The sequence below is a fragment of the Lycium barbarum genome, chromosome 8 (assembly GCF_019175385.1).
Source record: "Lycium barbarum isolate Lr01 chromosome 8, ASM1917538v2, whole genome shotgun sequence".
Taxonomy (NCBI): domain Eukaryota; kingdom Viridiplantae; phylum Streptophyta; class Magnoliopsida; order Solanales; family Solanaceae; genus Lycium; species Lycium barbarum.
The window spans coordinates 120,695,804-120,708,348 of NC_083344.1; the positions used below are offsets into that span (position 1 = coordinate 120,695,804).

The window sequence follows — 12,545 nt, forward strand, 5'->3', positions numbered from 1 at the left end:
ATTTACACAACATGACGATACTTTTCAGTCTACAAAATATATCAATAGATTTTTTACAAATTTTATACAAATCAGGTAAATTAAAAAGAAGCAAATAAAACACATTAAATAAGGTAAGAAACGGTTTCTCTTATTTTATCCACTTTTTTCTCTCCATTCAAAATTAAGAGATAGTATTCCCTGATTTTCTCCAACTTTTGCTCCCTTATTTCATCCACTTTTTTCTCTCCATTCAAAATTAAGAGATATTGTTCCATGATTTTCTTCAACTTTTACTCAAAAAATCCATTCTAATCGGTAATTTTTATGCACAAAGTTCATACACCAAAAAACATATATGTATAATTTTTGTATGCAATATGTATAACTGTAGAAATTCATTATAATTTTTATATATGAAATATGTATAAAAATTGTATGTATATTTTGATTATGATAAAGTACATATAAATTGAATAAAATCTAATCGAAGTATATAATAAATGTTACATCCCGTATTTTCATATATTGGGAAGTGTGCGAGTTAAATGATATCAGTAACGGACACGAGGTTATCCCCAAGCTTATAGGTGGTTAAAGTGATGGTACACATCTATCGTACGGATTTGAAGTTAAACCAATCGAAGAAAATAAGTTTCGTCGAAGTTCAAAATTTATTTAAATGGAATACGTTCCAAGCTATAATATCTCGTATTTTTGGTCTAGAAAATTTAATCGTCCAACATGAGCAAATTTAACCGAGTCCGGAAAAATTCGATCTTATCCAAGGATGAAAATCAAGAACTCGGTGTATACAAGGAGTGAAGTCCCGAAATGATTTAAGACGAAAAAATGTGACGACGATGATTGAAAATAATATTTTATGTATGGCAAATGAGGTTACGGACTAGTGTTATATAACATGGTCATGACAATGGGCATAAGGAATGCATGTTTAAGTAAACGAGACTAAAAAATTAATTATGTGTGTAGTTGGTTAAATTGAATTTTAGTGGGTGATTTAATTAGTGGATTTGGGAATAATAATTAGTACGGATTTTATCTAGCATGTGGGAGCAAGAGGAATCAATATAGATATAGGTGGCACAATTTGAAAACAAATGGAAAGGTATTAACTAAGTGGGGCCTACATCCCATGAATTGTGGCAATTCTACTTTAATGTTGGATGAGATTTGTATCTCATAAGGAACATCTCTGTGGCAGCAACGTTACAATAAGAGAAAGGCATATACATATGTGTTATTCATCTAAATCGTGGGACTTTCTTACGAGGATATGGCAGCAACCTTTTCCAAATATGAAGCAATAGTTAACTATCCCTCTTGAGAATAATTCATAGGCAGCAAGTAAGAATGGAGCAGCAATGTTTGACTGTATATATAGAGATATACATATATATTTCCATCTCAATCTATGAAGGAAGGGCAGCAATGTTTGAAGGGAGAAAATCCTATTTCGCTGAAGCAAAACGCGAAAAACAAAAAAAAAGGTTATACCCACATCGGTTTCCTCCACAAAATATCAAATCAGAGATTTCTTCAAAGAGAAGTAAGGTGGAAGAGTAATAGTTTTTGGCAAATGAGGTAAGAATTCTCCTCTACTAGATATATTTAAATTCGTCCAGGTCATAGTTAAATTGTGAGACGGGAACCACGAAATTAATTGCGAAAAATCGGATAAATGGTTATTGTTATCATACGGATTGTTTGGTGGTTATTATAAATTATCTAGTGAGATGGAATATCGTGAAACGTGCTGTAATTATTGCTATCCTGCTTGTTGTTATACAATGTATATACGAAAATAAAGAAGTGTATACAAGTATCGATATGGGAATTGATGGAATAAACGCGAACTTACGAATAGAATTGTCTATTGATATAGAGTTGGAGTTGTGGGCTGTTTTTCTTGTTGTAAATATATGATATAGAGCCGAGATTTGTGGTAAATGATGTCCTTATCATATTGAGAATATTTTTAAGGTTAAATAGAAAACATACGAAAAGGTGCCATGGAGTATACGGATCGTAATTCGAGCTTGTCGCTCGTTATAGAGTATTATGAAATTGTTATGGACATGCATGTTGTGTTTTTGGGATTTATTTGTTGTTGGGCTGATATACCAAATTGGGAGATGCTAATGATATAGAGGAGATGCTGCCCGTTTCGTTTTGGAATTAAGTCATCAATTAATATATATGAAATGCGAAAGCCTTCTTAAGTCACGTGCGTATTCTTACGATTATAGGTTTATCATATTAATTGTGGAAGTTCTTGGCTGGACTGAGCCCTTGAACGACGTAAGGTATGTAAAGCAACCCTTCTTTCTTTTGGCATGCCTTAGTTTTCAATAGGCTATATCACAAGCCTCGAGAAAATTCGAAATTCGAAATCCGAGTACGTTATGATCCTTATATATTTCTTGGCACTCTTATGTATGATGTGATGAAATATGAACCATTATGTCTTCGAAAGCATTGATTTCCAAACTTTGTACAAAAAGTTGTTTTAAAGAATTCCGTAACTACGAAATGCCATATCTTTTGCATAAAGGCTCGGATTGCTCCAATATTTTTGTAGAAGTTTATATGGCATATAATGAGTATATTTTCCATAGGCGGGCCCGACTCGGGTCAATACCCGTCCGTGGGTCCCGCAACTTTCCTTTATGTAATTCGGACGACTTTTGATAGAATTTGGTATGATTATCATTTCGAATTTCAAGTATGGTCATTTACTTATATTTGAGTCTACGATAATGATTTTATGCATATGGTTACTCACGACTCTACTCGTGCGTTCTGTTATATCTTTCGTCGGTTCCCGGGCCGGTTCTGTTATCGTGCGCGCTTTGATATACTCCGGAGTTATGCTGTGTTTATGGTTCACCGAGCTACTCGCAAAAGAGGGTCGGGTTCCACCTATATTTGGTGTTATGTTGTGTATGGCGTTATGTTGTGATGTGATATGTGACGGGGATACGGAGATTTGAAATCTTCTGGTGTTATGCTGTGTTATGGCGCCAACGACGGGCGGGCGACCATATTCTTTTGTACCTTATGCATGACTTATATTTTGAAAGTAAACATTTTGATATGTTGGATTTATACTTATGTTCTGTACTACTATTTCGTTTATGCCTCAGATTTGTTCCCGTACTTTCTGCTTTGCATATTCAGTACATATTTCGTACTGACCCCCTTTCTTCGGGGGGCTGCGTTTCATGCCCGCAGGTACAGACGCACAGTTTGGTGATCCACCAGTTTAGGACACTTTAGGACACTCTTCTGCTGTTTGGAGTGCTCTTCTCATTTCAGAGCATATATTTTGGTATACATTTGTTCAGGGGTACGGCGGGGCCCTGTCCCGCCATATGTTTCGGTTGGTCTATTTAGAGGTCTGTAGACATATTTGTGGGTGTGTGTGCCTACTTCTGTTCAGATGTGTTTGTATGATCCTATTCGTTATGGCAGCCTTGTCGGCATGCATTCGTATATGTGTTTTGGGCCGTTGTGACATTTGATAGCCTTGTCGGCTTTTGATACATTTGACAGCCTTGCCGGCTTTTTGATATATGCATACGTATATGGCTGCGCTGAAATGTGTCTGATACAATTTGATATAGTTTGGGACGGCATATAGTATTTATGGTCGCATATGTTAACTGTTTGTGATTCGATTTGGATAAGTGTGTTACGATTTGATATGCTTTTCTGTCTGGGTGTCCAAATAGGGCACCAGTCGCGGACCACGGGGCTGGGTCGTGACAATAAATTTGTAATTGATACAAACCAGATTCCATACAAAGTCCGTACATCAGAAAATAAATATGTATATATTTTTGTATGTAATATGTATAACTATATAACTTTGATATAATTTTTATGTATGAAATACGTATAAAAGTTGCATTTACATTTTGATTATGATAAAGTATCTAATCAAAGTATGTATAGATTATGAGAAAGTAAATATGTATAATAAGTTTACTGAATGATACAAACCAGATTCCATACATATTTCATACACATATTAGTTTTCAATATTTTTAAGACTAATTCATATCGAATTTATTCTCATTTCATACACACTGTGCCGCATATATCTAAAACATGATATATAGCAGATTCCATACACATGTTATATATATATATATATATATATATATTAGTTTTCAACATTTTTGAAAACTACAGTTTATATAATTTATACAGATTTCAAAACACACAATGATTACACATATCTCAAAACGATACAACCAATTTTTATATACAATTAGTACACGGGCCAATAATCAAATTTGTAATATTGGTTTGAAAATTTATACTACGAGAGAAGATGAATTTTACGTCTGGAAATGGTGTCTATCATAGAGGGGGAGAGAGAAAGAAAGAGAGAGAGAGAGAAAGAGAGAGAGAGAAATCTTTTTTTTTTTAAAAAGAAGAACTTGATTGGTAACGGGCAATTAGCAGGAATGCCCTTATTACGGGGTGGTTTTTAAGTTTTGCCCTTCAAAATGGTGGTCTTTAAAGTTTGCCCCTCGCTAGGGACCGCTTGGTCACGGGTTCAAACCCCTACTCAAGCGAAAATTAAAAAAAAAATCGCAAGGCATAAGTTCAGAAAAACGGCAGAGTTATAACTCTGCCTTAGGCATAATTTGCAGGGGTAGAATTTGCAAATTCTGCCCATTTCTGCCTTAAGGCAGAATTCACATGGGGCAGAATTTGCAAATTCTGCCCCATGCAAGTTCTGCCTTAAGACAGAAATTCTGCCTTTTTTTTACAACTTCTGCCTTGCAAAAAAAAAAATTTAAATTTTCACTGAGAGGGGATTCGAACCCGTGACCAAGGGGTCCCTAGCGAAGGGCAAACCTTAAAGACCACCAATTTGAAGGGCAAAACTTAAAGATCAACCCAAATGAAAGGCAATCCAGGCAAAAAAAAAAATGGTAACTATCCTAAAATTAAGCTCACAATTAAAATCAGATTCTGTTCCTTTAAAAAAGCCCAAAATCGTGATTATCCATTAACCCCAAATTTGATATACTTTGTAATTTTGTTGATATATTTTATAAATAAGAAAAAATATTCTTATGTTTTGTAATATAAAATCTTAAATAGCATTATTAGGTCAATTTCCCAACCAAGAATTGTGGTGAGCCTGATTTTGATATTTTCTCTTATATAGAAGTGGGAGTTTGAGGGACTAACACTGCAGTAACAAATTGTACAATATGCAACTTGAGTTGCACTTTAAACATGTCCCATCTCACACGTGTAAAGTAGAGCACTTCTCCAAAGTAGTCCTTGCCAAACCCATTATTTCTTTTATTGACACGTATTTTGACAGTACTCCACCTTTTCCATTGTGTTTATCCAGTGGAAAGGAAAAAGTCAAATTACTTGATTTGAACCAAACAAAACCTAGCATATTATTAACTTAAATGTAACACAGACGATTAAAAAAAAGGCATAGATAAGAATAATAAACCCATAAAAGAATTAAGAAAAAACAATTCCCAATTATTTGTTAATATCAGAATCAGTTGTGTTTATACAGTTAGGAATGTAAATAAAGAAAAGGAAACAATAACAACAAAATTAAATATAAGAAATTACGTATATACGGAAGGATGATTGAAGAATGTTTACCTGCAATAATTTTGTGAGTAAGGCGACAAATACCGAAAGTACGAGGGTTCTTTCCTTCAACCAACACTCCCCTTTTATTGGGAGCTAATCTCCGGTGGTTGGTACGTTTTGGATCATTATCCAACCGGATTCTTTTTTTTTTCTTTTTTAAATAGAGATAATGAGGGAAACGAGGATATTAGTTAAAAAGGGTTTTTATAAAAATGAATAGAGGTATATGATATAAAAGGGCGGTTCTAATATAATATATAAGCGATCTGTTATATCTTATAGAAGGTAATTTCACTCGGAAAGAGAAAGATCAAGTGTGACATTTTGGCCATTAGGCTGATTGTTGGGACAATGGGACCTAATTAGGTGTTGTGTTTCTAATTTGTTTATATAGTTGGAGAGATCTATTTAAATGTAATATACAATCCAAGAAATTAGTAATATAATTTTTTGTTAATTACCGATCAATTTGTTGTTGATAATTTTAGTAACGAATTTAGATCTGTAAGTAAATGCTAAATATTACCAACAAACCTTTTAGCAAGAGATTTAAATTCATTGGTAACTCAATTTGCCAACCAACTTGATCAATTTACCAACTGATTCCTTTTATTGGAGATTCAAGTTTTTTTGTAAAGTATAGTCAAACCTCTCTATAACAGTGTTGTTTGTCTACATATTTTTTAATTATTATAGCGGGATTTTTTTTTTTTTTTGATAATAACTATAAATGATTACCATAACAAACAAAACCAATAACTCCCTCCGTTCACTTTTACTTGTCCAGTATTCTAAAAATAGATTTTTACTTTTACTTGTCACTTTTAGCATATCAAGATAAGACAATTTATTTTTTCCTGTTTTATCCATAATATTAATTACTCACTTCAAATCATTTTTCAAATCCAATAAAAATATGTATCAATTAATATGGGTACATTGGTAAATTATGTACTCCATTTATTATTTCTTAAACAACGTGAAAAATCTAAAAGTGGACAAGTAAAAGTGAATGGAGGGAGTACAACCTAACAGAGCACCTAGATCCTCAGCCACCTTGCCAGGAAGAGTGCTGAGCAATCTTAGGCCTCCAGTTAGAACCGGGAAAAAAAAAAACTCACTAGTTACAACTCAGTTTAAGCAAAAATTCTCTAGATGTATGAGCCTTCTTAGAGGTGCTAATTGTGTCTAATCTTTCAACTATTTCCCTTTTTATCTGTACAATTACTTCAGCAGGCTGTACATGTATCCCTTTGTAAATCCTCCAATTCCTAACTCTCCATGTATGGTGTACCATGGCTTCCTGGATGACAACAATGATTTCCTTCTTGAATGTCCTCCAATGACTTCTCTTTATCTTTTCCAGCACCCTTCTTAATTCTCCAGCATACTTGATGTCTCACCCATTGGATGAGTCCAGTTCACACTTCCTTCACCCACACACAAAATAGCGAAATATTGTTATAGAGAATATATTAATGAAAAGTTAGCTCCAAAAACGCTTGTTTATTATAATGAAATGTTGTTATAAAGAATGAGCACCCCATCTGTCATTTAGCTTTTTTCTTTTTTCTTTTTTAAGCTTGTATTTCAATGAGCACCCTATTTTGCACATCCGATTGTCAACCTTTATTTATCTTTATTTAATTGGAAGAATGATTTGAAAAATGACACTCTATTCTTAGATAGTGAAATGCTAGAAGTTTGACACAAGAAATGTACAAAACAATCATCAATACCAAACGTGTAAGTAAATTTAACTTGATGCATGCAGCATGATTGACTTAACGATATTTTGCAGTTATGACAAACAAAATTCATGTAAATCTCTATTTAATATCTTATGAATAATTATTCTCTTTCGTAAAGTTTGAGAAGGTAGAAATATAGCATATGGTTGTACCTACCATAGGGCAGAACATAATTAGCCCCACAAACTTATTACTCAACAACCACGAGTTTCATGACTAATTTCCTTTAACACTACACTCTGCTTCCAATAAACTAGAAGGCTACTATATCTTGAGTACAAGAAGGAAAAGCACCCTTATCTTTTTGGTACAAAAGCAAATATACTAACTTAATATGCATTATTACACAATGAAATGCAAAACTAAGACATTACAATCCATAATCTTTTTGACATAAAGTAGTCCAATTTGTCTGCTTGAAAAGCCTCCAAATCAAGCAAACAAAACGACATTACACCCTTATTTACTAAGTCAAATCTGACAATCAAGTCATAATAATATTACAGTACATTTTTGGAATAAACTAAAAAACAAATTGTGTCACATAAATTAAAACCGAAAAAGTTGCATTATTACAGAACAAATGCAGCTATGAGCACCTTGCAACCACGAAATATTACAATCTGTAGTCTTTCTGGCAAAAGTTAGGGAAAAAGTACTATAACAGTTTGTAATTTATCTGCCTAAAAAGCTTCCAAACAAAACGGCTTTACACCTTATCAAGTCATAATTAAAGCCAAAATGCACAGTTCACACAAAATATACACCAGACACTGCCAACGCTCGTGATAATCTTAGTCTTCACCCGATCGATCCTCATTTATCTCCTCCAGAATCACAACAAGAGCGACTACGAACGCGTAATCCACATTGGGATACACTGTGACCCCAAAATTGTCTTTCCCAAGCAGTAGACTTTGAGCAGTGTGTTTCCTGTGCATTTGAGCAATTATGGTATTAGTATTTCCTGCATAAATAACACATGATCTTTCCAACCAACTGCCTTCAATTCTGAAATCACAAACATCTTCTTTTGTGTTATATGCCAAGAATACATCCAACTTGGTTTTGAACTGAAGAAGTGAAGACTTCTTTACACTAAAAAGGAAATCTTTTGAGTCTGTGCTCTCTCCTCTGTAGACTTGCCATCTCCTGTGGGCACTCAACATCTGAAGAGCAAATATGGGAAAAAAAAATTCATAATGTCATGATGAATAACTTAGTAGCAGATTTCTTACAATTGGCAAGAAAAATCTATAGGACATGATCATGAGTTTGTTATGCACTTGAATATGCCTCTATGCTAAGCTTTGGGATGAATGAGTCCATACAAAAGTTAAACACACTTTTATCTAGTATTTAGCTCTCTGGTGTAATCTCAAGTCTGTAACTCCAAAAATTTGACTTTCCGGTGATTCATATTTTCTAGGCAACTAACACATCGTTTACGTATTTTACTGTTACAAAACCAGTTTTGTAGCTTTAATGTTATAAATAGTTAGTTTAGTGACTTTACCATTATTAGAAAAAATAATTTTGTGACTTTAGTGTTACAAATAGTAAATTTAGTTACTATAAATGAAATTAACCCCAAATTGCGCAAATCCGAATTTAGTTGGATCCAATGCCGGTACACGACACCGGATGAGAAACTTAAAAAAAGACATCATAGCTAGTGTGAACATTCTTAAACATGTTTAGCCATGAATAACACAATTTTTTAACATTGGCCCATCACTAACAACTTTCAACAAGTCTGATAGTTTCTTAATAACTTAAAATTACGAGTACACAAATAATACTAAAATAATTTTCTTTTGGATGTGAGTTTACATGGTTTATGTGCTGGTGGAAATACTAAATGTACAATATACGATCGCAATAAAGGCTAAATTCATTCAGTGATATGCTATTAACAAATACTGTAAAAAAGTATCAATAATCAACCAAAATGAAAAGTTTCCCTTGAATCTAGGTGCGTGTATACCTTATAAGGTTCTTACTTTTCAACTATTATTTCTCATCCGTAAGATCCCCCATCCTCGGAGTTAGACATGATGTGATGTCTGCTCTACTCAATTAATCCCTACTTTAGTTTATATTCCATCCTTCCCAATATATCATATAAGTCAATTAACCTTTTAAATTCGACGTCCAGTCAAAAATAATGTTACATAAATTTAAATTTATCAAATATCCTGAATCCCAAATATATTAAAGTAGAAAAATGAGCAACAAAGATGTCATCTCATATGCATATATGTACGCTAAACGTCATCTAATAGCCTCTTTGATTAAACCTAATCGCTAGACAAGCTTTCTAATTTATGTAATTTGAGCTTTTGAGAGGAAACGGCATAATAAGAAAAGATGTAAATACTACAGATCTTGTCAATTCAACAAATATATATGGTGTAATATAATAGTGCCAGTGAAAGGAAACAGAAAAATAATTAAAATTACAATACCTAACACGAGTTAAGGAAAATGTAAAAGAATTTAAGTTATATGCATGAACAATTAACTAAAGATCTTAGAGCCCGTTTGGATTGGTTTATAAGTTACTGAAAACAGCTTATAAGCTATTTTCAGTTTTTTTGAGTGTTGGTCTGGCCAGCTTAAAGCCATTTTGTGCTTAAAATAAGCCAAAAAAAAAATAATTAAGCTCGTTTGGCTTAGCTTATGTAAAACAGCTTATAAGCTAAAAATAGCTTTTTAAGCCCATCCAAACAGGCTCTTAGTTTAACATATTCTAACAGGTAGATTGGCGTATTTTTAACATGTTATGACTGGTCATATAAATTTATCTACCGATCCATAAATTACATGATTGTGTAAATATTTTTTACTTTGTCAGTACATAAAACTTAACAAGATTTAGTAGTAAAGAATTAAGGATAGATAATAACCTTTTGTTGGAAAGTGACGAGAGGGTTGCCAGAAGCATCAAGCAAAACTCGTCGATCACGAAGGCTAAACAGCTTCCCTTTAACCTTAAATACGATGTTGCCGTTGACATCGGTAACTCCGAAAGCACCTTCAGACAAAGTCATCAGTTTCCTGACAACGTTCAAATCAACTGGATTCGGTGCACAAAACTGTGGACTTATAATTGCAACCTGCTGATTTGCTGCTGGCATAGGCATAGCCATCTGAGGAGGATAATAGCCACTTGTTCCTGCCATAGCTAGTAATTACGTATACCAAAAAGAGATGATTTAGAGATATTTCAGTTTTGTGAATCTTGTTTGCCTAGGTGAAGTACTTTTATAGTGGAAATTTTATTGATTGATGAAGAAAAGAAAGGAAAGTGGAAAGATGGTGGGGAATTTTGGAATAACTAATAAGTATCAAATTCGTACGTATAATGGTGGTAAGTGTTGGAATTGTTCTTGGTCGGCGATGCTAACGCGTATGTAGAATTGCAGATATTTGCGTATTGTGTCAATCTACACATGGGGTATATACGCGGTACAATATTCATTGTTATCTAAATGGATGATGCAGTCACAAACAAGGGTAGAGCTTAGAATTTCATCTATGGGTTTCGTATAATTCATTAGTTTGTCTTAAGCTATCTATTTATATTCAAAAATCTCACTTATAAATAAAATTCAAAATTGATACATTCAAAGTTCTAGTTCCGCCTATGATCATAAATGATGTTTTCTAGGCTTCTATATGTCACTGTTTCACTAGATAAATAAATTGAGAAAAAAAATGTTTTAACGCGTATTAAAATAATTTAAAATTTTAATTAAGATCTTAAATATATAATTACATTAATTTATATTATATATATATATATATATATATATATTATTAAGAGTGAAATAATTACTACTAATATAAAAGTTAGTATTTCGTTTTGTTTTTAGTCCAAATTTATTTAGTATATAATGGGAGTGATAATGTGATATACTAAGATTACTTGGAGCCTGTTTGGATGGGCTTATGTCTATAAGCTGCAAATAGTTTATAAGCTAAAAAAAATAAGTTGGGGTAGTCTAATTTATTTTTTTGGCTTATAAGCTACTTTAGATAAGCTAAGTCAAATGGGTCCAATTATTTTTTTGATCTTATTTTAAGCATAAAATGACTTTAAGCTGGTCAGTCAAACACTCAAAAAAGCTGAAAACAGCTTATAAGCAACTTATATGCAACTTATAAGCAAATTCAAACGGGCTCTTGGTAGATTATCTTGAAATGCAAAAGTTACTTTTGTGAACTCGGCTTTGCTTCTTTATTTCATCTTAATTACCCCATTTACAGCAAGAAGAACAAGAGAGTGAACTGGTCTAAATTTTCAATGTGGTGGTACTTTCCTTTGATTTAAACTATTTTAATTAAGTTAGATAGCACAACAAACCGACCTACCTATTAAATTTTTCATTATTCTACTAAGTCAACCCGTAGTCAGGACGGATTACGGGGTTTTTTATTCTCGATCGGGAGAAAAGAACAACAATATGGTCATCCGACATCGTCAAGATGAGCCTATTTGAATTGGTTGATTGTAAATATTGAAAAGTTTTTAAGTATTAAATTAATTTTATAAGTAAATAATTACATATTTATGTAGATATGTTGAAATTAATAATAGGCATTGTTATATTTAGTAAAAAGGTCTTATATCTAGTAACAATTTTGAGGGGTGTTTTGCAAACTAGTTGGTGATAGTTTAGGTAGGAAAAGCGAACAACTGATAGTTGAGTTGTATTTTGCAAAATAATTGGTGATAGTTTAGGTAGAAAACTCTCACACCTGATAATTCATGTAGGAAACTCAAAAAAAAGTGATATTTGGGGTGTGTTTTTTAACCTTAACTCTATTTAGTGAAAAGGTATTGATAAGTTAATTTGTTGTTAGAAATTGATTAAAATATCTTAATTTTCACCAAAAAAGTTATATGAAAGAAAAGGAGGAATGGTGTATATATATATATATATATATATATATATATATATATATATATATATATATATGGACTTTATGGGGTAGAGAGGAAGCTAATGATTTTATTTGGAAAAGATATTTTGAAAGTTAAAAAATATTAAGATTAAAATAGTAAAAATTGATCAACATAGGGTGCTTATATGTAATTGTATTCCCCGAATATATACAACATAGGGTGCTTTATTCATGAAAGGT

At 32.6% G+C, this 12,545-nt stretch overlaps 1 protein-coding gene and 1 long non-coding RNA gene across 2 annotated transcripts; one reads left to right on the forward strand and one right to left on the reverse strand.

The window, feature by feature from the left end:
- Positions 1-1,120: 1,120 nt before the first annotated feature.
- LOC132605370 (uncharacterized) lies at positions 1,121-3,497 on the forward strand. Its single transcript, XR_009569160.1, has 3 exons — positions 1,121-1,584; positions 2,250-2,306; positions 3,235-3,497. It is a non-coding gene; the product is annotated as an uncharacterized LOC132605370 (long non-coding RNA).
- Positions 3,498-7,883: 4,386 nt separating this feature from the next.
- On the reverse strand, positions 7,884-10,862 carry LOC132606980 (protein LURP-one-related 10-like). The gene is made up of 2 exons (XM_060320758.1): positions 10,304-10,862; positions 7,884-8,563 (listed from the first exon to the last, which is right to left on the reverse strand). Exons 1-2 carry the CDS (start codon positions 10,577-10,579, stop codon positions 8,189-8,191), a joined length of 651 nt encoding a protein of 216 aa, XP_060176741.1. The 5' UTR covers positions 10,580-10,862; the 3' UTR covers positions 7,884-8,188.
- Between the last annotated feature and the right edge of the window lie 1,683 nt (positions 10,863-12,545).

What these genes read in the sequence shown, in the direction of transcription:
- LOC132606980 (XM_060320758.1), bottom strand. Translation starts at nt 10,579, where the DNA reads ATGGCAGGAACAAGTGGCTATTATCCTCCTCAGATGGCTATGCCTATG. An exon ending in TCGTCACTTTCCAACAAAAG is followed by an intron (nt 8,564 to 10,303) that starts GTTATTATCTAT and finishes TTTGCTCTTCAG; the next exon opens with ATGTTGAGTGCCCACAGGAG.